This window comes from Alnus glutinosa, chromosome 1 (assembly GCF_958979055.1).
Source record: "Alnus glutinosa chromosome 1, dhAlnGlut1.1, whole genome shotgun sequence".
NCBI classification, from domain to species: Eukaryota; Viridiplantae; Streptophyta; class Magnoliopsida; order Fagales; family Betulaceae; genus Alnus; species Alnus glutinosa.
Window position 1 is genome coordinate 6,149,679 of NC_084886.1, and position 25,986 is coordinate 6,175,664.

A 25,986-nucleotide genomic window follows, 5' to 3' on the forward strand; every position below is an offset into this window, starting at 1 on the left:
GTGTATATAAATACAAGTGGCTCTGTGGCCACGTGTACTAATATAAACGTGGCTATATATATATATATATATATATATATATATATATTATTGATAAGTCTTGAATTGTTTGATTCAAGACTCCTTTATTTGTATTTGTTAGACCTAGTTCGTATTGTATATACAACGTTTTGTTGTAGTTTTGGTGTTTTATCTTATTTTCAGGTCTTAGTTAAAATCTAATTCAAAACTCTTGAATTAGACCTGGAAATACATCAAAGGCATTTTGATCACTTCCAGAGTTTGAGACTGACCCTGAAAAGATGGAAAATCGTCCAAGGCATTTTGATCGATCTACTATTTGTACAGCCAATAATTCGATCGATCGAAAAGTCGATCGATCGACATATTTTCGATCGATCGAATTCGCTGTCTTCCAGAAAATCAGATATTTCTAGATCTTTGCATTCTTTATGCAATTCAAATCATAAGTTGGATTTTGTGGACATAAATGGACGCCGACCAGCTCTGTTTGTGTGGCTAGGATTAGCTCTTGATGGTCTTTTGTAAATCCAATTCTCTATATATATGAGATTAGGGATTTAGGTTAGAACATGCATCTTTTGGGGTTTATTCGGATTTGCTCAGGTGTATCACTTCAATTCCTTGTATTTCTAGCTTTCTTTAATGCACATTTTCTGGGCTTAGTTCCAGAGAGCTTGTCTCCTTTCTTTTTCTTCTTTGTTCTTCATGTTCTAGCTTGGGTTTTATTCTCTTTTGTAATCCGAATTTCTTTAAGTTTAATATAGTTGTTTTTAATTCATTTCTCCCTTGTTCCTTTACTGTTTTCATTCATTTCCATGCCTAGATTAGTTTAAATTCATGTATAGCTAATTTAGTTCTTAGGGTTTGATCCTAATCCTATCCAAAACCATGTAGTGTTCTTGAGGTTCTTAGGATTTTCTTTAGATGTTTGATGATTGTTGAGGGATAGAGGATATCAAAACTCATGCTAAAAGGTTTTGATATCAATATTCCAATCCAATTATTCATGAAAAATAGATTAACTTGTCTATGAGTTTTTCTTGAAGTCTTGAGTAAAACCAACATTCTTCGAAACAAGAATGATGTCTTTTGCAATGAAGCTATTTGACATGATGTATGATTTCTCATTAGAGTCACCTTATAGGGTATGTTAGGGAACACCAATCATTTCACCCCTTTGGTAGTCTAATTGTTTTTCAATTGTAATTTAACTTTATGTGGAATGATTTGGTGTGAAAATAGATATCTTATCATTGTGGCCTAATTAGGGTTTTCATGTATTGTTTATACTCATTAGGATGTGTTATAGAGTAGTAAGCTAGAGAACATTAGTCACTCCACACCTTTGGTAGAGTAAATGTTTTTCAATTATAGTTTAGTCTTTACGTGGAGTAGATTAATGTAAACCTAGGTGCTTTATGATTACGTTTTAACTAGAGTGTTTTCACGTCGAGGTCGTTGTAATGGTTGACGCCCATTATGCGCTCATATCAAACATGTTAGGAAGGTCCATATAGACTTTAAACATTGCATTGGTGGAGGATTGGATAAAGATCAACACCCTAAGTTTTCTCTTAGTTTGTTTTCATTTTCCGCTTTCATTCCTTCACTTTATTGTTGTAGCTTCAATTCTACAACCTTTACTTTTATTTTTATCTTTAAGTTAAGTTAAATACGCTCTTTAATATTCCGTTACGCAAAACAACCAATAATCTCTGTGGTTCGATCACCCTTACTATAGTACAATCGATACGTACTATTGCGAGTGGTAAACTTATAAATTTAAAATCCACGTAGCTGCTTGGCGCGCTACCAATTCTATATTTCAAAGTAATGGGCAGGTGGGTGCGCGGGAATTGTCCCGCGCGCCTACCTGCACAAATTTTGGCCACGTGGCCAAATTCCTGATTCTATATTTTAAATATTAATTTTATTATATATATATATGGTTAAATATATTTTAGCCCCCCAAACTACCACCCTTTCTCCGGATGGCCCCCTAAACTACCAATGCTTTAGATTCTGACTCCCCAAACTACCACTTTGTGATTTTTTGGCCCCATCCATCTATTTATACCGTCAATTCTAACAAAAATTGGCCAAAAACCTGAAAATACCCCTCCCTTAACCATGAGAATTTCAAAGTGTAGGAGGGGTATTTTCGGATTTCTGTTTAGAATTAACAGCATAAATGGACGGATGGGGCCAAAAAATCAGAAAGTGGTAGTTTGGGGGGCCAGAATCTAAGCAATGGTAGTTTGGGGGGCCATCCGAAGAAATTGTGGTAGTTTGGGGGGCTAAAATATATTTATCCCCTATATATATATATTTAACTTATAGTGTACAAATTTCTAAAAACAGTTGGCCACGTGTATTTTATATACGTGGCCAAATGGACGCATGTATAAAATACACGTGGAAATGGACGCGTGTATTAATACACGTGGCCACTCGTTTTCCATGTACAAATAGCCACGTTGTCATAAAGACACGTGGCTATTTGGCCGCGTGTCTACAGTAACAGCTACTGTAGACACGCGGCGAATTACAGGAATTTTTGTAGTGATATATATATATATATATATATATATATATATATATATATATATATATATATATATATGTGTGTGTGTGTGTGTGTGTGTGTGTGTGTGTGTGTGTGTGTGCACGCCGTTAATTAATGACGTGCCTTGAGCCTGAGGAAATTTGGGAGATATATTAATTATAATGTTTTTCCCATTGAATTAAGTTCAATGATGTAAAAAACACAAATAATGAAGTTTCTATGAATAGTACAAACATAAGAGCATTGTGGGGTTGACATCCATATAAGGACCCGTACGTACGTAAGAGCATTGAAGGGATTTGTGTTAAAGCTAGGATTTTTAAGACCTAAACATGTTCAAGGCTTGTAAAGTAAGTGCCTTTAGGACCTTATGACACACTAGAAACAAGCATATGGTGTAAAGTTTGAAGCTTGAACCAAAAAAAATCCAAAATGAATTATCTGCAATCATCGATAGATTGATGCTTCTTAATGAGCAATTGGTGCCCGACAACTGATAAATTAATCCCTAAGCAGCGATCAATCGGTAAGGGCCAGAAAGTGGGATTAAGGTTTTTTAAGTGAAATTAGGGTTTGTGAATTGGGGATACGACTAATAATAGAGTATAAAATTTGTAGAGTAAGAAGCTTGACTTTTCAGAAAGTCCAAACTTGGATATTAGCGTAAAAAGTAAATAATCGTCCATGAGAATTTTAAAACAGTTAATTCGTTGAGCATGAATGTTTTCGTCGAAATAATCTGTGCATATTTTTACAATTATGATTTCTGTTGAACATATGTCGTGAGCCCTGATCTTTTGAGAAATGATTGATTTAAAAATTAATTGTTATCCATTGTATTTATACATGATATTAATTTTGTTCTCGTAACTAGAAATTTATAATGTTTGTGTGGCATGCCACCATGAAAAAAATGCGTGAAGAATTTTGGGCATGTGCACACTCTTTATACGGATTTGACCCTGTGGCCCATTGTGAGTGGAATGTTCAACTACCCTGGATTTAAAGGCTAGTGTGACTAGCACAACAACTCATGGGTGGTGCTTATACTTGCGGCATCACTGGTTGCATGCTACCTGTGGTATTCCCCCCAGTCAAGCTATAAGAGGGTTGCAGGCTATTATGCCTTATCAAGACGGCACCGAGATTGTACCATATGTTTCATATGACGCCCAAGCCCTACTGTAAAGTGGATATGGGCACAGATAGGTTATGCAAAAGATGTTTATAGACTGTGATATATTTATTGATATTATATTTTACACTTTTTCAGCATAAATGTTTTGCCTTTAAACTACTACGTGATTTCATAAGCATACACCTTAAACTGTTTGCTAATGCTTTCTTCCAGCTGAGCAAATTATTATGATATTTCCCTTAAACATAACTTGTCCAAAACCTCATGTTTAAACCTTAATGATGTTTTGACAACAGCTTCTCGAAATGCTTACTATGTATAATTATCTTCCTCACTTTTATTACTAACATAAACTGGATTAAGTACACTAGGTAAATTTCGTTAGCAATTTACTTACTAAGTCGTGGACTTGCATAATTTTTCACCTCTAAAACATTATCGTTTTACATATTAGCAAGTGGTAGTTCGAAGAGTGGAGACTAGAGGTATTCACAAGATTTTCAAGGTCACAGTGCAAAGTCATGTAGAAATAAATTTTGTGTGTATTCTTGTACTTGTTATATTTGAAAGAATAGTTTAATTATAGAGGTTATTGTATTTATAGGGGCTTTGGTTTGTACTAGCGATATAAGAGGATAAGAAGAAGAAGAAGATACAAAAGGAAATAGTGATGATCTCATATCAATATTACATTTTCTCTATATATATATTCTAATATTTTGGTAGTATAAATGGTATTTCAGGTTAATTACCAATTAATTAATTTGGGGAAACCACATATATAGATAGTGGGAAGCAACCAATGGTTTGGTGCAACTAAAGCTGTAAAATGATTAAAAAAAAAAAAGAAAAGGGCGGCATTCAGATAAGTAAGTGATCTTGTTCAGATGCAGATAGGGTTTCACAGTTCACAACTTGGTGGCGTTCGTACTTTATCCGTCCCATCCCCAACCAAACGTCTCAACTTACTCGTGATCTTCAACTCATTCGAACACTATCCAACCGAGGTGTTCTACCAACCTTCATTGTTTCTTCATTCGTTAACCCATTTGAACAATGTCTGACCGAGGGTTGTGACCAAGCAGCTTAATTTGTGGCTTCTTATATTTATTTATCAAACATCTTCGTTCCGAACAACCATTCCAACAGAGCGTCTCGGGAAAAACTTCATGTTATTTTGACATAGCTTGTATGGACATGTTGCAACTGCCATACGGACCAAGTTGCTCGGCTTTTGAAACTTCAAGTCTTATACAATGTTTCGTTTGAACACCCCACCAACCGAGCTTTTTGTTTCTCAACATTGTTTAAGTTTCTAATTTTCGGTTTAAATACCAACTAAGATTGACAAATTTAGATTTAAATTAAACTTAGTTTTGACACCGATTTGGCCTCCATAAAACTTTACAAGAAGCCTTCTTTGCTATACCAACTGATGGTATATTGTATAATATGAGAAGATCCAATGGCTAACAACAATTCTGTTGTACCAATTAAATGGAGCCCAACTCCCAATGATCAAATTAACACCCGGCCCGACTTAATTGCCTTAAATAAAAAAAACCAACCCATTTTAAAGTAGTTGGGAAAACAAATGGACTCAAAGTCCTGCCCATCCCAAACAGATAAAAGCATCCCCATGCATCCCTAAGCATGGGACGCCGGGGGCAGGGGGAGGGGGGCTGCGATACCCTTTTTTGGCACCACCCCACACCCATGCGGGTTGCGAAAATCGCACCCGCAAACCGCACAAAATGGAGAGAACCCGTGCAGTGCGGTGTGGGGGTGATGCGGGGCGGGGATATGCGGGTTTAATACCTAGATCTAGATACATGAGAAACCAAATCAAAGCTAGATTTTCTCACGAACCAAACAAGAAAATCATATTCAAACAATACCGGATTCAAACAAAATCATATTCAAACAAGAAAATCACAAACAAATCACAAATGCCAGATTCAAACAAATCACAAAAAAGGGATGAGAGGCCATTGACCTCAGGATCGACGACTCGGCGAGGCCTCTTGAAGTGAGCACCGACGATCTTCCCACCGTTCCCGGTCTTCTCATCAACCCTGATCTGGAGCTTCATGACGTCCCCACAAAATCAGTGACTCGGCGAGGCCTATCAACTTCCATATTTCCATTGGAGCAGACGCAGCACGACAAAAATCGTGAAGAAGAAGAAGAAGAGGCAAAGGGGTGCGGCGCTAGGGTTTAGAAAGAAAAGAAAGGAAAAAATGTGAAGGGGGCGTGCGGCACTGCTAGGGTTTTTTGTTTTTTATTTTTTTTAATTGTGTGAGGCGGGGCGGGTCCCCGGGGTTTTTAAAAACCGCAACCCGCCCCGCACGGGTATATCGTTTTTGGACCCGTACCCTCAAAAAATCAACTAAAACCCGAAATTTTAGGGCCGGGCGGGGCGGGGCATGTTCATAGGTATTTGATCAGCCCTACCTAGGAACAAACAACTCTAAGAGACCATCCTAAATTTGAGTAGTGGAAAGTGGTGGTTTTATTTATTTTTATTTTTTGTAAAAAAGGAATGTGGTGGGATTAAGTGTTCCTTTGGTTTGTCGGTTCGAAAACATAAAAAAACAAACAAACAAACAAACTTCAAAACACAGTTAGTAAAAATATATTTTTAAAAATGTAATTAAGCATTTGGTAAAGAAATATGCTTTTTATTATTCTTTCAGCATTCTCAACTGACGTAGCATATTCAATCTACCTTTAAATCAATCTTAATTAAAAAGGAAAAATAGTTAAGAATAGATTGAGCAATTCACATTTAAAAGCGTGCATTTTTTAAAAGTTTCCCTTTTTATTGAAGTTTCAAAACATATTTAGATTTTTCTAGGGGACATTTTTTTTTTCAAGCACACTCCAAGAGAAAAAAAAAAATTGAGAAAATAGAAACTTAACTGGTTGAAAAGGAACCAAGAAAAAAAAAATAGAAAAAGAAAAAGTGGGGACTAAATTTTTTATAAGATCAGAAGAAATAATCTAGCTTGAACAAGGTTTGTGATTAAATAACTTCTTATTTTGAAGTCCTACTTATTATTACATTAATTGTGATACAATGCAACATAACACCTAATATATATATATATATATATAAAGATTCAGTATACGAAGAAGGTTGTAATTAAAGGAGTCAAATTGATTTGATTAATAAATAAAAGAGATTTTAAGAATGATATCAAATATTGAACACCTCGTAGACAAATCTAAGAAAATTTATTTAAAAAAAAAAAAAAAAAAGAAGAAGAAGAAGAGAGAGGGGGGATAAGGATAGAAGAAGCTATTAAAATTTGATTCATCAATCATCATTATGATTTGAAATCGAACAGCTTGTGATGCAATTATGTTGGGCCAAACAAAACAAAAACTTCAAAAACGACAGCCCCACATGGATTGCTTTGCTCTGATTGGCGAAATCCAGGGAGTCCCACAGACCCCCACTTTTGTGTCTTCAAATGAATCAAATCTTGTGTAGAAACGTTTAAAACTTCAGGTCAATGCTGATGGTTACTACGTAGTGAGATTCTACTTATGGTCTCCGATCTCTATATGAATAGAAAGATGATTGTTGTACAATTTTTTACTTAATTTTTATAAAATTTTAATAAATTTTTTTAAATTAATTATTAAATCTGTTTTTCTACCTGTAGTCCGTAGATCATATATATCTAATGATTAATTTTAAAAATAATTGTTAAAGTTGTACGATCGTAAACTATCATATTTTATCAATCCGAATATATTTTTTGAGAAACAAAAAAAATAATAAAATATTACCAGTCACGTCAGCTTGTTGTAGAATTGTTGTGAGAAATAAGTGTAGGAATTATTTTTCATTTTTTTTTCCGTAGTCTAAGGTTCTAGGGAACCGTGACTGTGTGGACCTGGACCCCACAGAGAAAGCTATCGCGCTTCCGTGGGTCTGTCACTTTCTCCCTAAATAAAAGAAAAGGACGAAGGAAAGGACAAAAAAAAAAAAAAAAAAACTGCTCCGGAAATTGCCCAATAAAGCTAGTGGGGTTGTCTTTGTCTCACCGCGAGCGAGGTAGATTTTCATTGTCGATTGATAAAGATTGTTGACTTAGAGACATTCAACGTACCACGATGGCGTTTGCTTCCTTTGCCAATTTCAGCATTCCCACGTACTCTTCCGTGATGAAACATTCATTGTCCACAACGACATCCTACAAAATTCAACAACCATTCACAAAAATCCTATAAAAAAAAAAAAAAAAAAACCAAAAAAAGGCAAGAAGATGAAGAAAAAAAAACATTAATCATGTTGGGCCACTATCATTTTATAGACAAGAAAGCAAACACCAAGTAGCCATGGTTTGGATGAATCCCATGGTGAATTTTAACTTATTAAATTTACCTCATTTTATAAGTTTTAACTTTTGAAATAAGTTGTTATTTAACATTATTCATGACTTGATTCATTAATTCTAAAAGGAGTTTCTAAAAACACTTTATAACACAAAACACAGGTAGACACATATTTATCAAGGTTGTCACTGTTTTAAAGGCTACTTTATTCACTATAAAATAGTGAATAACAGTGCACTTCCAACCATTATACAGGGGCGGAACCACGTGCATGTTATTCGTCCCCCCAAAAGTTTTAAAATTTAGCTTAAAATATATAATTTTATAAATTTGTTCCCCCAAAATAATTTTTTTTGTCCCCACTAAAATTTTTTCTTTCTACTTTAACCCCTTTTTTATTTTGATAAACCAAAAATATCCCTGCTCATAAGTCACAATCAAAGCCTGCACTGCCAGGCTGCACGTCTGCAAGCAGCAAGGACCAGCACATGTGCTGCGTCTTCAAGCTCACAACCTTCCTCACCTCAGCAAGCATGAAACCCTTTCCTGCTTTCCTCTTCAACCTTCCTCAGCAAGCCTTTCACTTTTTTCTTAAAGGATCGCTCAACTTCAAGCTCACAAATTCATGATAGAGCATGGAATAGCTCTGCTTGCAAAGCAGAAACAATAGAGATCAAAGCACCCTTTTGATCCTGGAGAAGCCCCATGCCGTCCGCGACCTCTTAGGTCCATCCTATTCCACTCTTTGTTTAGTTGAATTTTCTTTTTATTTTTGAAAAAAAATGATGTGAAACTTTACTGAGGGATGGATGATTAACTCTTAGATCAAAATAGAGAAACAAAACAAACGAACAGAATTGGCACGATATAAGGATACATGATTCTGTCTGCAGAGATATTTGACCGTCCTCTTTAGCCTAGAAAAAGGGGGGCATGATTTACAAATTTAAAAAGGGGAAAAAAATAAAAGAAAAATTATTGATCATGTTAGGGTTCATTTTGGCTTCTATTAAATTGTAAAATAAATTAAAAATAATCCGTAGGAATTTTCTTTTTCTTACTTTTTCCTTTACTAGTAGCTGTACGAATTATAGATTATGTGCTTTCTAAGAGTAGTCTTTTTTAATGGACTATGTGCTTTCTCAGTTTCTCTTTTATATATTTCGTCAAATATGTTCTGATTTTTAAATGGGTTTATCATTTAAGCTTTGGAGCAATATTGTTATGACTTGACTCTCATTATTGTTGTTGTTGGGAGTTTTGAGGGATCTTGTTAAAAGAAATAATGTATGCTCAAAGGTATAACTTTTTTTTTTGACCCTATAAATTGTGCTTCGTTTATTTTACTAGTAGTTTATACTATTGTATGTTTGTGATATCGTGAAAATTTAATATTATAATTTCGAATCGAAAGGGTACTTACCGTACTTTGATGTATAAAATACAAGTTTATGTATTTATTTATTGTTAGTGGTAATAAAAAATAAAAAATATCATTTGTTAGTACTAATAAGAGCTATAATAAAATTCTAACAAAAATCTTATCCCTTTAGAAATATCACTTATTAAGCTCGTCTCCCTTATCGAAAATCCTGGTTCTACCCCTAGTTCAACCATACATATATATATATATATATATGCGCGCGCACTCTGTTAATTAATGACGTGCCTTGAGCATGAGGAAAGTTGGGCGATATATTAATTATAATGTTTTTCCCATCGAATTAAGTTCAGTGATGTAAAAAACACAGATAATGAAGTTTCTATGAATAGTACAATCATAAGAGCATTGTGGGGTTGACATCCATATCAGTACCCGTACGTACGAATTACGATTGCGCGCGTTGTTGCCATGTAATTTGCGGGGTACGTCGATTGTGGAGGCATGCAGTTGTGCCTAGCAAAATAAAATAAATATTACAAACAAATAAATTTTGGCGACGAAGTAGGCCTTTTGAATAACTCTCCGTAAGTAAAAAAAAAAACCTACTCCGAGTCAACTAAATTCAAATAAATTTTTTTCTTAAGTAGAAATTAAAGTATATATATATATATATATGTAAAGGCAAATTTTAAGTAAATTAAATATAACCTAGTTTTAATACTTTTATTATTCCCTTCAAATTAAAAATCAATAGGTAAAAGTGAAAAGAGTTTTTTGGAAAAAAAAAAAAAAAAAAAAAAGTAGAGAAAACCGTTATCCAAAGATTCAGAAAATAAAAAATAAAAAAAGCCTTAGTTTCTATACTGAAATTTTAATTTTAATTTTTTTAAAAAAATAATAATAAAAATGTGGGCCACTTATCGCTGAAGTGGAAATCCGTCAGTTTTGGATGGAAAAATTAACGGAAGTACCATCTCCGTCTTTTCCCATGGCACAGGTACCACCTATGAAAAAAATGAATACTGAGGGGGCAAAAAATAAAGTTTTTAAACTACAAGGGGTGTAAGTTATTTAACCCTAAAAAAAATTGTTGGAGTTGTATAGAAGTTATATATGTATTATATTTCTTTTCATTAGATATGTTATAATCATACAGTTGTCATATCATACAGGTCAATTTTTTTATTTTTTTATTTTTTTAATTTATCAATATTCGCTTTTTATTTTATTTTATTTTTTTTATGCTAGTTGCAAGAACATTTCAGATCAGACGTAATTTGAGAATATATAATTTCATTAAAATTGTAGGGGATCCTGATCCAGCTGAATTTGAGGGAAAACACTTTATAGTGAATAAAGTAGCCTTTAAAACGGAGACAACCTTAATAAATATGTGTCTACCTGTATTTTGTGTTATAAGGTGTTTTTAGAAATTCCTTTTGGAATTAATGAATCAAGCCATGAATATTGTTAAATTACAATTTATTTCAAAAGTTAAAACTTATAAAATGAGGTAAATTTAATAAGTTAAAATTTACCATGGGATTGCTTTCTTTGTATAAAATGATAGTGGTCCAACATGATTAACGTTGTTGTTGTTGTTGTTGTTGTTTTTTTTTTTTTTTTTTTTTTTTTTTTTTTTTTTAGGATTTTTGTGGATGGTTGTTGAATTTTGTAGGGTGTGGTTGTGGACAATGGATATTTCATAACGGAAGAGAACGTGGGAATGCTGAAATTGGCAAAGGAAGCAAACGCCATCGTGGTATGTTGAATGTCTCTAAGAGCACTAGTAGCAGATGCCCTATAAGTAGTTCCCTTTCATAAAATAGGAAAAATTTATAAAAAGTTATAAAAAAAAAAGCCACAGCAGTTACCCTATTATAGGGCTCCATCGTTGGGTAGCTACAGTGCTACCAAATACCTTATTTTAATAAAAAAAAAAAATCTCTCTCCTCTCTGGCTCTCTCAAGTCTCTTCTCTCCTCTATGTTCTCACGCCTCCTGAAGCAGATGAAGCAGGGAGATGGGTTGGCAAAAAATCAGTACGCATCTTGTAGTAGGCGAACTCACGGCCTCTCCGGCGCCGGAAGCAGATGAAGACAGCGATCCTAAGGAGGACGAAGGAGACGGCAATCCTGATGGGTTGGGGGTGGAATTGGAAAATGGGATATTGGGTGCGGCTTATCTTCTCCAAAGTCCAAGAGTCCGAAACCGAGACTGCCTGGTTCCTCTTCTCGCCTTTTCGGGTCGAGCTACTTGACGAGAAAGAGTCCGTTTGAACGCCAATATGACACGTCGGAGAGGGTGAAGCGTGGCTCAAGACCCTCGAGGAGAACTTGACCCTGACCTGGATCGTCATCGACTCGACCCAAAATTGGGTGGCGAACGTGTCCAGCCGGAGACCCACTGGTTGACTGGGGAGATACAGCTCCGGTTCGCGACGATCATGGCTGGTGAAATGGCGTTGTCGTCGAAATTGGTGGGTTTTGAGAGAGAGAGAGAGAGGACGGAGAAGGAGAGAGCAAGATAGAATAAAAGAATGAATAAAAAATAAAAGTAGGAAAGATAAAAAAAAAAAAAAAAAGAATAAAATAAGAGTAAAAAATAGTATTTAATTGATATAGAAAAAAATTAAGGGAATCTATTTTACGTGGGGGTGTTTTTTGATAGGGAATAAAAAGTGGTTTGGTTCTCTAAATTTTCCGTAAATTAGGGAAAATAATTGAGTGTCTGCTGCTAGTACTCTAAGTCTAACAATCTTTACCAATCGACATTGAAAAACCGCCACGCTGTGAGACAAGACAACCCCATTAACTTAATTTGGCAATTTCCGGAGCAGGGTTTTTTTTTTTATTATTTATTATTATTATTATTATTTTGGGTGGTTCATATTAAAACATGTAGGGAGAAGGAGACATGCCCACGGAAACATCAATAGCTTTGTTTGTGGGGTCCAGGGTCCATGCACTCATGGTTCCCTAGAACCGTAGAATCCGGAAAAAAATATATTCGGATGGATGAAATATGATAGTTTACAATCGTACAACTTTAACAATTTTTTTAAAAAAATTAATCATTAGATATGTTAGACCTACATATAAAAAAACAGATACAATAATTAATTTAAAAAAAAGTTGTCAGAATTAGACAAGAATTGTACAACAATCATTTTTCTATTCTAATAGGAGTCGGGAACCATAAGTAGAATCTCGCCATGTAGTAACCATCAGCGTTGACCTGAAGTTTTAAACGTTTCTACACAAGATTTGATTCATTTGAAGACACAAAAGAGGGGGGCCGTGGGACTCCCTGGCTTTCGCCAATCAGAGCAAAGCGATCCACGTGGGGCTGTCGTTTTTGAAGTTTTTGTTTTGATTGGCCCCAACATAGTTGCATCACATGCAAGCTCTTCGATCTCAAACCGGGCAATCCAGGTTGGTGGATTAGGCATGAATGATGAATCAAATTCTAACAGCTTCTTCTATCCTTATCCCCCACCCCCTCTCCCCTCTCTTCTTCTTTCTATTTTTTTTTTTTTATTCATTTTTAAATAAATTTTCTTAGATTTGTCTACGAGGTGTTCAATATTTGATATCATTCTTAAAATCTCTTTTATTTATTAATCAAATCAATTTGACTCCTTTAATTACAACCTTCTTCGTATACTCACTCTTTTCTTTTTTCTTTTAAAATATATCTGAAAGTGGGTATTTAGTACATCCACGTAATAGGTAAAAAAGCATAAAACTTTTTGAATTATTATTTTTTTAGTTAATTAAATTTGAAGGACGGAGGGAAACTCCACTGATATTGATATTGATATTAATACATTAATAGTTGCAGGCTCTAGTTGACTCACGTGTAAAACTTGATGAATGAACCTCCAATGTGTCTTGATTTAAACTAAACTTATGAATAAACCTCCGATGTATCTTGATTTAAACTTGATGTAAATTATAATGATATAGAAATAGCACATTCCTAATAGAATTATTGGGAGCAGGAGCAGCCATCAATCAATTGGGCCCTGCCTGAAATAACAGTACGGTACTCATCTTTATGAATCTTGATGAGTACCGTACCGTTATTTCAGGTAGGGCCCAATTGATTTTTAATAAGGGAGACGAGCTTAATAAGTGATATTTCTAAAGGTATAAGATTTTTGTTAGAATTTTATTATAGCTCTTATTAGTACTAACAAATGATATTTTTTATTTTTTATTACCACTAACAATAAATAAACTTGTATTTTATACATCAAAGTACGGTAAGTACCTTTTTGATTCGAAATTATAATATTAAATTTTCACGATATCACAAACATACAATAGTATAAACTACTAGTAAAATAAACGAAGCACAATTTATAGGGTCAAAAAAAAAAGTTGTACCTTTGAGCGTACATTATTTCTTTTAACAAGATCCCTCAAAACTCCCAACAACAACAATAATGAGAGTCAAGTCATAACAATATTGCTCCAAAGCTTAAATGATAAACCCATTTAAAAATCAGAACATATTTGACGAAATATATAAAAGAGAAACTGAGAAAGCACATAGTCCATTAAAAAAGACTACTCTTAGAAAGCACATAATCTATAATTCGTACAGCTACTAGTAAAGGAAAAAGTAAGAAAAAGAAAATTCCTACGGATTATTTTTAATTTATTTTACAATTTAATAGAAGCCAAAATGAACCCTAATATGATCAATAATTTTTCTTTTATTTTTTTTCCCCTTTTTAAATTTGTAAATCATGCCCCCCTTCTTCTAGGCTAAAGAGGACGGTCAAATATCTCTGCAGACAGAATCATGTATCCTTATATCGTGCCAATTCTATTCGTTTGTTTTGTTTCTCTATTTTGATCTAAGAGTTAATCATCCATCCCTCAGTAAAGTTTCACATAATTTTTTTTCAAAAATAAAAAGAAAATTCAACTAAACAAAGGGTGGAATAGGATTGACCTAAGAGGTTGCGGACGGCATGGGGCTTCTCCAGGATCAAAAGGGTGCTTTGATCTCTATTGTTTCTGCTTTGCAAGCAGAGCTATTCCATGCTCTATCACGAATTTATGAGCTTGAAGTTGAGCGATCCTTTAAGAAAAAAGTGAAAGGCTTGCTGAGGAAGGTTGAAGAGGAAAGCAGGAAAGGGTTTCACGCTTGCTGAGGTGAGGAAGGTTGTGAGCTTGTAGACTTGCAGTTGTTGATTGTGACTTGTGAGCTTGAAGACGCAGCACATGTGCTGGTCCTTGCTGCTTGCAGACGTGCAGCCTGGCAGTGCAGGCTTTGATTGTGACTTATGAGCAGGGATATTTTTGGTTTTTCAAAATAAAAAAGGGGTTAAAGTAGAAAGAAAAAATTTTAGTGGGGACAAAAAAATTAGTTTGGGGAGACAAATTTATAAAATTATATATTTTAAGCTAAATTTTAAAACTTTTGAGGGGACATTCATCCCCCCAGCATGCACGTGGTTCCGCCCCTGTATAATGGTTGGAAGTGCACTGTTATTCACTATTTTATAGTGAATAAAGTAGCCTTTAAAACAGTGACAACCTTGATAAATATGTGTCTACCTGTGTTTTGTGTTATAAAGTGTTTTTAGAAACTCCTTTTAGAATTAATGAATCAAGTCATGAATAATGTTAAATAACAACTTATTTCAAAAGTTAAAACTTATAAAATGAGGTAAATTTAATAAGTTAAAATTTACCATGGGATTCATCCAAACCATGGCTACTTGGTGTTTGCTTTCTTGTCTATAAAATGATAGTGGCCCAACATGATTAATGTTTTTTTTTCTTCATCTTCTTGCCTTTTTTTGGTTTTTTTGGTTTTTTTTATAGGATTTTTGTGGATGGTTGTTGAATTTTGTAGGATGTCGTTGTGGACAATGAATGTTTCATCACGGAAGAGTACGTGGGAATGCTGAAATTGGCAAAGGAAGCAAACGCCATCGTGGTACGTTGAATGTCTCTAAGTCAACAATCTTTATCAATCGACAATGAAAATCTACCTCGCTCGCGGTGAGACAAAGACAACCCCACTAGCTTGATTGGGCAATTTCCGGAGCAGTTATTTTTTTTTTTTTTTTTTTTTTTTTTTTGTCCTTTCCTTCCTCCTTTTCTTTTATTTAGGGAGAAAGTGACAGACCCACGGAAGCGCGATAACTTTCTCTGTGAGGGTCCAGGTCCACACAGTCACGGTTCCCTATAACCTTAGAGTACAGAAAAAAAAAAAAAAATACGAGGAATAATTCCTACACTCATTTCTCATAATAGTCTCACAACAAGTTGACATGACTGATAATATTTTATTATTTTTTTTGTTTCTCAAAAAATATATTCGGATTGATAAAATATGATAGTTTACGATCGTATAACTTTAACAATTATTTTTAAAATTAATCATTAGATATATATATGATCTATAGACTACATGTAGAAAAACAGATTCAATAATTAATTTAAGAAAAAATTATTAAAATTTTACAAAAATTAGGACAAAATTTGTACAACAATCATTTTTCTATTCATATAGAGATCGGAGACCATAAGTAGAATCTCACCACGTAGTAACCATCAGCATTGACCAGGAGTAACCATCAGCATTGACCTGAAGTTTTAAACGTTTCTACACAAGATTTGATTCATTTGAAGACACAAAAGAGGGGGGCCGTGGGACTCCCTGGATTTCGCCAATCAGAGCAAAGCGATCCACGTGGGGCTGTCGTTTTTGAAGTTTTTGTTTTGATTGGCCCCAACATAGTTGCATCACATGCAAGCTGTTCGATCTCAAACCGGGCAATCCAGGTTGGTGGATTAGGCATGAATGATGAATCAAATTCTAACAGCTTCTTCTATCCTTATCCCCCACCCCCTCTCCCCTCTCTTCTTCTTTCTATTTTTTTTTTTTATTCATTTTTAAATAAATTTTCTTAGATTTGTCTACGAGGTGTTCAATATTTGATATCATTCTTAAAATCTCTTTTATTTATTAATCAACTCAATTTTGACTCCTTTAATTACAACCTTCTTCGTATACTCACTCTTTTCTTTTTTTTCTTTTTTTTTTTCTTTTAAAATATATCTGAAAGTGGGTATTTAGTACATCCACGTAATAGGTAAAAAAGCATAAAACTTTTTGAATTATTATTTTTTTAGTTAATTAAATTTGAAGGACGGAGGGAAACTCCACTGATATTGATATTGATATTAATACATTAATAGTTGCAGGCTCTAGTTGACTCACGTGTAAAACTTGATGAATGAACCTTCAATGTGTCTTGATTTAAACTAAACTTATGAATAAACCTCCGATGTATCTTGATTTAAACTTGATGTAAATTATAATGATATAGAAATAGCGCATCCCTAATAGAATTATTGGGAGCAGGAGCAGCCATCAATCAATTGGGCCCTGCCTGAAATAACGGTACGGTACTCATCTTTATGAATCTTGATGATATTATTTTCTACGAGGCCCACCTTGTTAGATTCAATCATTCAACAGGCAACAGGATATATAGTTTATGAAGCAATTTTTAGTTATTAATCCGACTGAATGAAATATGGAGAAATTTTTAGAATTCAAACGGAATTTCGAATTTAATTCTAAGGATCTACAAAAAAAAAAAAAATGAAAAAAAAAAATATTGATTTAACAGGGTTTTAACAAAACAATATTTATAGTTTTTCTTTAAATCAAATGTTTTCCCAAGACTATCTAACTTTTGAAAAATCCATAACTTTTTAAGCAAAATCCTTACCAAAGAGGAAATAGTATCAAAAGAGTCCAATAAATTACAAAAGCTTACCATTTCTGAAGTTCAAACAAGTAGACATTTTTTGTTTTTTTTAATAAATTATAGGTAGACATTTTGAGTTGGTCGAAGAAATTTTATATCAAAGTACGGAAAAGCACCTGAGTAATGCTGTATATCACTCTTATGTTTTTTTTTTTTGTCGCTTCAAAATTAGTGTGGCTCTTAAAATTACCATTGGATCAAAATTCAATAGTGGTCTATCATAAATTCAATAATAATTTTAAGAGTTATATCAATTTTTAAGAGACAAAAATGTGATACATAACATTACTGCAAATAATGTTATATATATGCATGTGTGTTTTAATCATACTAGAAATTCTGAATAATCACCATAAAAGATTTTCATTTCCTTTTTTTTTTTTGTTAAAAAAAAAAAAACAACATCGTACAAAAGGATATCTAATGATTGGGCTCGAGTAAGTCAAGCGTAATATTGGCAACAAAGTTTTCTTACGTGGTCATATATTTATTTCTTTGATCCTCTATATATTGCCACTCGCCTATCTGCTTTTCCACGTTCCCATTCCGATTTAGCATAAAAAATGCGCCGGTCTCAATGCTGTGAGACGGTGGTCAGTGGGGTTGAAGAAAGGGCCGTGGACCCCAGAGGAAGACCAGAAGCATTTGGCTTACATCGAAGAACAACATGGCCATGGAAGCTGGCAAGCCTTGCCCGCAAAGGCTGGTACGTTTAGAGGAACCTAATTATTATATGGTAATTAATGAATGATATCGTGGATAACCAAACTCTACGACAGGGGACCAAATGATCGATGGTTTTTCTTGTTCTTTTTTCTGGCTGGATTTTAGGGCTTCAGAGATGCGGGAAGAGCTCATCAACAAAAACCCATGTGAAAGGAAGCATTACAAATTTACAATAAATATTGAGAGTAATTAATAGAAATCTAGCTGCTCTTTCATGGAATTCATGATGCCGGCCAACAAAGCATTTTTACAACTGAACTGTTAATCTTCTCTATTAAAGAAAGAATTGAAACTCCCGGTAAAGAATTCCAGGTGAATACTGATAAGACGTACGTGAATAAATAAACGAAAAATAGATTAAAAAATGGGCAGGCATTTGCTCAAATTGCTCCTTCCTGTAATTGTAATAATGCGCTTTACGTATATATATATTATTGTTTATCTTTCAGGTTGATTGTGATGTGTATTACTGTTATTTTCACGTACATAGGGAATTAAATGATTAATAATTGTGATGTGTCCCACGAAAAATCGTGTTAAAATAAAATAAAATAAAAAAGAAAAAGAAAGAGAAGTTTATTAGGTAAACTCTATATTATAAGGTAATTAATATAAGGTAATTAATTATATTATACCACATAGTGATATATCATTAGTTTACAAAAAAAAAAAAAAAAAAATTGCTATTTTTTAAGCTGCTTGATTTCAAGGAGTGTTACGTAACTACCTTAGTGGCCTAACCATCAAGCTTACCCTCATAGAATTTTTTCTTTTTGTTTTTTATTTTTGAATAAGGAGGAGAAAGTGCTCTTTAAGCACACATAATTGTATGATTATATTGCATTATATATATATATACATATCCGAAGCACTTGTACGTGTTGTCCCACGCCCAAGCACGAAGTAAGGAATTCAAACTTCAGCTTACTAATAATGTGAGAGATTGGGAGAGCATACCTACTTGTCAACTGAAACGAGCCGAGAGGATCGGACAATCCTAATAAAATCAAAGTCAATAGAAAATTTTGGAAGATTAACACCTTATTTAATTGCTCAAAGCCAACAAATTATCAATATCCATATATAAAACCAAAATGCACCATAAGCTTGCCAAAATATATATATAGAAATGTGTTCGGTGTTATTTTTTTTATATATTTATTTTGTAAATTCGTTATTGAATTTGTAAAATTTACATGTGATCTTATATATTTAATGGTAAATTTGCATATTTTTTGTGTGTGTATAAATGATTAATATATTATAGTCAGCGTAATATTACTTTTGGGTGTAGCCCCAATGACACAGAGAGGGGGGGGGGGGGGCGGCCATGTCCCTCCTCAACTTTAATTTTAATAAAAAAGAACAACTAAGGTAAAAAATTTAAAAAAAAAAAAAAAAAAAAAAAAAAAGGTTTTTTTGCCTATTGACTCCTAGCAAGAAATATTTTTGGCCCCTTAGCCCCTTTCCTTTTATTATATTTTCAATTGGTTTCATCTCATTTAAAATGATAGCTTTATTGTCAAAATTTTTTCCTTTAATATTTCACAGGTAGCAACAGACATGTCTACTAATGTAACAATGCATAAAAAGAGCTTTACAAAGTTGTAAAGGCTTTGTTCAAAGTAAATGAAAAGGGTTTAGTAAAGCAGTGCATTGGAATAAGACATGTGTGAATTTGATGAGTCACACGCCTAACAAAACTCGATTTCCTAAGAATGTGTAGCAAAAATAACGTAAAATAGGCAAAAATAGCTAAATGGCATTAGAGAAGTCTAGAAGATATGCATTATGCGTTTCATTTGTTTTGTGTTGCGTTTAGCAGAATGTGTTTTGTGTAGAATATAACGTATTTTGTATAACAGATAGTGGGATATTGTGTTAGTTAGAGTGAGTTGTTCTAACAAAAATAGCAATAGAATGTTAGCTGCAAGAGCCATGTTATTCAGGTAAAGCCTAGCTTGCGAAAAGGCCGAAAAGCACACAATTCATCCAACTGAAATTTCTCAATTTCAGTATAGAAACTAAGGCTTTTTTCATTTTTTATTTTCTGAATCTTTGGATAACGGTTTTCTCTACTTTTTTTTTTTTTTTTTTTTTTTTTTCCAAAAAACTCTTTTCACTTTTACCTATTGATTTTTAATTTGAAGGGAATAATAAAAGTATTAAAACTAGGTTATGTTTAATTTACTTAAAATTTGCCTTTATATATATATATATATATATATACTTTAATCTCTACTTAAGGAAAAAATTTATTTGGATTTAATTGACTCGGAGTAGGTTTTTTTTTTTTTTACTTACGGAGAGTTATTCAAAAGGCCTACTTCGTCGCCAAAATTTATTTGTTTGTAATATTTATTTTATTTTGCTAGGGACAACTGCATGCCTCCACAATCGACGTACCCCGCAAATTACATGGCAACAACGCACGCAATCGTAATTCGTACGTACGGGTACTGATATGGATGTCAACCCCACAATGCTCTTATGATTGTACTATTCATAGAAACTTCATTATCTGTGTTTTTTACATCACTGAACTTAATTCGATGGGAAAAACATTATAATTAATATATCGCCCAGCTTTCCTCATGCTCAAGGCACGTCATTAATTAACAGCGTGCGCGCGCATATATATATATATATATGTGGTTGAATTAGGGGTGAACCAGGATTTTTGATAAGGGAGACGAGCTTAATAAGTGATATTTCTAAAGGTATAAGATTTTTGTTAGAATTTTATTATAGCTCTTATTAGTACTAACAAATGATATTTTTTATTTTTTATTACCACTAACAATAAATAAATACATAAACTTGTATTTTATACATCAAAGTACGGTAAGTACCCTTTCGATTCGAAATTATAATATTAAATTTTCACGATATCACAAACATACAATAGTATAAACTACTAGTAAAATAAACGAAGCACAATTTATAGGGTCAAAAAAAAAAAGTTGTACCTTTGAGCGTACATTATTTCTTTTAACAAGATTCCTCAAAACTCCCAACAACAACAATAATGAGAGTCAAGTCATAACAATATTGCTCCAAAGCTTAAATGATAAACCTATTTAAAAATCAGAACATATTTGACGAAATATATAAAAGAGAAACTGAGAAAGCACATAATCCATTAAAAAAGACTACTCTTAGAAAGCACATAATCTATAATTCGTACAGCTACTAGTAAAGGAAAAAGTAAGAAAAAGAAAATTCCTACGGATTATTTTTAATTTATTTTACAATTTAATAGAAGCCAAAATAACCCTAACATGATCAATAATTTTTCTTTTATTTTTTTCCCCTTTATAAATTTGTAAATCATGCCCCCCTTTTTCTAGGCTAAAGAGGACGGTCAAATATCTCTGCAGACAGAATTATGTATCCTTATATCGTGCCAATTCTGTTCGTTTGTTTTATTTCTCTATTTTGATCTAAGAGTTAATCATCCATCCCTCAGTAAAGTTTCACATAATTTTTTTTCAAAAATAAAAAGAAAATTCAACTAAACAAAGGGTGGAATAGGATGGACCTAAGAGGTCGCGGACGGCATGGGGCTTCTCCAGGATCAAAAGGGTGCTTTGATCTCTATTGTTTCTGCTTTGCAAGCAGAGCTATTCCATGCTCTATCACGAATTTGTGATCTTGAAGTTGAGCGATCCTTTAAAAAAAAAGTGAAAGGCTTGCTGAGGAAGGTTGAAGAGGAAAGCAAGAAAGGGTTTCATGCTTGCTGAGGTGAGGAAGGTTGTGAGCTTGTAGACTTGCAGTTGTTGATTGTGACTTGTGAGCTTGAAGACGCAGCACATGTGCTGGTCCTTGCTGCTTGCAGACGTGCAGCCTGGCAGTGCAGGCTTTGATTGTGACTTATGAGAAGGGATATTTTTGGTTTTTTAAAATAAAAAAGGGGTTAAAGTAGAAAGAAAAAATTTTAGTGGGGACAAAAAAATTATTTTGGGGGCACAAATTTATAAAATTATATATTTTAAGCTAAATTTTAAAACTTTTGAGGGACATTCGTCCCCCCAGCATGCACGTGGTTCCGCTCCTGTATAATGGTTGGAAGTGCACTGTTATTCACTATTTTATAGTGAATAAAGTAGCCTTTAAAACAGTGACGACCTTGATAAATATGTGTCTACCTGTGTTTTGTGTTATAAAGTGTTTTTAGAAACTCCGTTTAGAATTAATGAATCAAGTCATCAATAATGTTAAATAACAACTTATTTCAAAAGTTAGAACTAAGTTGCCTTTTTTTGGTTTTTTTTTTTTTTTTTTTTATAGGATTTTTGTGGATGGTTGTTGAATTTTGTAGGATGTCGTTGTGGACAATGAATGTTTCATCACGGAAGAGTACGTGAGAATGCTGAAATTGGCAAAGGAAGCAAACGCCATCGTGGTACGTTGAATGTCTCTAAGTCAACAATCTTTATCAATCGACAATGAAAATCTACCTCGCTCGCGGTGAGACAAAGACAACCCCACTAGCTTGATTGGGCAATTTCCGGAGCAGTTTTTTTTTTTTTTTTTTTTTTGTCCTTTCCTTCCTCCTTTTCTTTTATTTAGGGAGAAAGTGACAGACCCACGGAAGCGCGATAGCTTTCTCTGTGGGGTCCAGGTCCACACAGTCACGGTTCCCTAGAACCTTAGAGTATGGAAAAAAAATATGAGAAATAATTCCTACACTCATTTCTCATAACAGTCACACAACAAGCTGACATGACTGATAATATTTTATTATTTTTTTTGTTTCTCAAAAAATATATTCGGATTGATAAAATATGATAGTTTACGATCGTACAACTTTAACAATTATTTTTAAAATTAATCATTAGATATATATATGATCTATAGACTACATGTAGAAAAACAGATTCAATAATTAATTTTAAAAAAAAATTTTAAAATTTTTACAAAAATTAGGTCAAAATTTGTACAACAATCATTTTTCTATTTATATAGAGATCGGAGACCATAAGTAGAATCTCACCACGTAGTAACCAACAGCATTGACCAGGAGTAACCATCAGCATTGACCTGAAGTTTTAAACGTTTCTACACAAGATTTGATTCATTTGAAGACACAAAAGAGGGGGGCCGTGGGACTCCCTGGATTTCGCCAATCAGAGCAAAGCGATCCACGTGGGGCTGTCGTTTTTGAAGTTTTTGTTTTGATTGGCCCCAACATAGTTGCATCACATGCAAGCTGTTCGATCTCAAACCGGGCAATCCAGGTTGGTGGATTAGGCATGAATGATGAATCAAATTCTAACAGCTTCTTCTATCCTTATCCCCCACCCCCTCTCCCCTCTCTTCTTCTTTCTATTTTTTTTTTATTCATTTTTAAATAAATTTTCTTAGATTTGTCTACGAGGTGTTCAATATTTGATATCATTCTTAAAATCTCTTTTATTTATTAATCAAATCAATTTGACTCCTTTAATTACAACCTTCTTCGTATACTGAATCTTTATATATATATATATATATAAGTGGGTATCTAGTACATCCACGAGCATTTCTAGTAGCCCCACTAAAATAATTTTTTAGCTATTTTGGTGAGCCAATTTGTTGAAAATCCTGAAAAACCACTCCTAGCAGCCTCACCATTTTAACCAAAAAAATTTGATGACTAAAATTACTAACCAAATTAGATGAGGCATTTTCACTCAACAACCCACTCACCAAATTTTGTTTCACCTTTCTCTCTCACATGATTAGCACACTTTTTTCATTTTTTTCTCTCATTTTCTTCTCCCATCTCCCATCTCTCACACGATAATCCTTATTTCATGGATATGAATGATTTTTTGTAAAATGATTATATAGAGAAATAATAAATAAATATGAAAAAATTATTATTTAAATGGAATAGTGATAATAAATAGTTAAAATAGTGAGACTGTTGAGAGAATTTTAAAAAAGTGACTCACCATAATAGAGAAAAATGATTTTTAACTATTTTGGTAAGTAAAATTTGATGAGACTACTAGGAATGCTCGTAGGTAAAAAAGTATAAAACTTTATATTGCTACTCGCCTATCTGCTTTTCCACGCACATTCCCATTTCGATTTAGTATCCAAAATGCGCCGGTCTCAATGCTGTGAGACGGTACTGGGGTTGAAGAAAGGGTCGTGGACCCCTGAGGAAGACCAGAAGCTTTTGGCTTACATCGAAGAACATGGCCATGGAAACTGGCGAACCTTGCCCGCAAAGGCTGGTAGGTTTACGATCGAGGAACCTAATTATTATGGATAACCTAATTCTACGACAGGACTAAATGATGGTTTTTCTTGTTCTTTTTTCTGGTTGGATTTTAGGGCTTCAGAGATGCGGGAAGAGCTGTAGATTGAGATGGACTAATTACCTCAGACCTGACATTAAAAGAGGAAAGTTTAGCTTGCAGGAAGAACGTACCATCATTCAGCTCCACGCTCTCCTCGGGAACAGGTAATTAATTCTTTAAATAGAATTCAAATTAGTTCCTACAGTTAATTTCTAAACATTATGAACTTAATTACTGCAATATCATCATGGACTTATTGACTTATTTGCTGCAACATTTTTCCTTTCAGATGGTCTGCGATAGCAAATCAATTGCCCAAAAGAACAGACAATGAGATCAAGAACTACTGGAACACCTATCTCAAGAAAAGACTAACTAAGATGGGCATCGATCCCATGACACACCAGCCCAAAAGTGATACCTCCGGCAGTGGCCACTTCAAAGACACAGCCAATTTAAGCCACATGGCTCAGTGGGAAAGCGCGAGGCTGGAAGCCGAAGCCAGACTAACAAGAGAGTCCATGCTTGTGTCTAACCCTTTCCAAAAACAACTCAACACTCCTACTTCGGCTCAGCTCATCAACAAAAACCCAGCTCGACCCGCACTACCTCCATGCCTTGACGTACTCAAAGCATGGCAAGGGGTATGGTCGAAGTCGATGAGTGCCGGCCCTTTCCCAATTGCCGGCGACGGCCTCGAGTTTCCAACATCAATGTTAAACTTCTCGGAGAACGCACTCCCCATCCAAACTGTTGCAGTCAATGAAAGCACGGTGACTACAGTTCTTGATTTCGCCAAAAGCTCAGTTACATGCAATGGAGGGTTTATGATCAAAGAAGTCTGTCAAATGCCGGAACACAAAAAAAGATCGGATATCGACACAATGGCCTTGCAGGAGATGACGTATACTACGGAAAGTGCTTGGCATGTGGACTCTTTTAGGGCTGGGAATGAAAACACGCCTCTCTCAAATATCATGGAAGGTTTCACCGATACATTGGCGTATAATTGTGACGACCAGAATTCATTGATGGCCGGAGACAACTTGAATAATGGGGATAAAAGTTGCAACGAAGACTTTGACTGGAACAGCATGCTCAATCTGGTGCATGCTTGGAATTCATCTGGTTCGCCCTTGTTCTGAAATTGCCGAAAAATTGTCTGAGAGGTCGCAGCATAATTAGGTGTTATGTTGCATTGTATCACAATTAATGTAATAATAAGTAGGACTTCAAAATAAGAAGTTATTCAATCACTAACCTTGTTCAAGCTAGATTATTTCTTCGATCTTATAAAAAATTTAGTCCCCACTTTTTCTTTTTCTGTTTTTTTTTTCTTGGTTCCTTTTCAACCATGTTTCTATTTTCTCATTTTTATTTTTTTTTCTCTTGGAGTGCGCTTGAAAAAAGAAACGTCCAACCTGGAAAAATCTAAATATGTTTTGAAACATCAATAAAAAGGGAAACTTTTAAAAAATGCACGCTTTTAAATGTGAATTGCTCGATCTATCTTTAACTCTCTTTTTTTTCTTTTTCTTTTTCTTTTTAATTAAAATTAATTTAAAGGTAGATTGAATATGCCACGTCAGTAAGAATGCTGAAAGAATAATAAATAGCATAATTCTTTACCAAAATGCATTTTTAAAAAGTATATTTTTATTAACTACATTTTGAAATTAGTTTTTTTTTTTTTCCAAACCGACAA

General features: G+C 33.9%; 1 protein-coding gene across 1 annotated transcript; it reads left to right on the forward strand.

The window, feature by feature from the left end:
* The first annotated feature begins 24,079 nt into the window (after window positions 1–24,079).
* Window positions 24,080–25,426, forward strand: LOC133858520 (transcription factor MYB16-like). Its single transcript, XM_062293997.1, has 3 exons — window positions 24,080–24,215; window positions 24,316–24,445; window positions 24,571–25,426. The coding sequence occupies exons 1-3, from the start codon at window positions 24,080–24,082 to the stop codon at window positions 25,424–25,426; spliced, it is 1,122 nt and encodes a 373-aa protein (XP_062149981.1).
* The last annotated feature ends 560 nt before the right edge of the window (window positions 25,427–25,986 follow it).

Excerpts from the sequence above, each read along its gene's own strand:
- LOC133858520 (XM_062293997.1), top strand. The coding sequence starts at position 24,080 with ATGCGCCGGTCTCAATGCTGTGAGACGGTACTGGGGTTGAAGAAAGGG. Across the intron at positions 24,216-24,315 it reads AACCTTGCCCGCAAAGGCTG|GGCTTCAGAGATGCGGGAAG; the intron begins GTAGGTTTACGA and ends GTTGGATTTTAG. Across the intron at positions 24,446-24,570 it reads CACGCTCTCCTCGGGAACAG|ATGGTCTGCGATAGCAAATC; the intron begins GTAATTAATTCT and ends TTTTCCTTTCAG.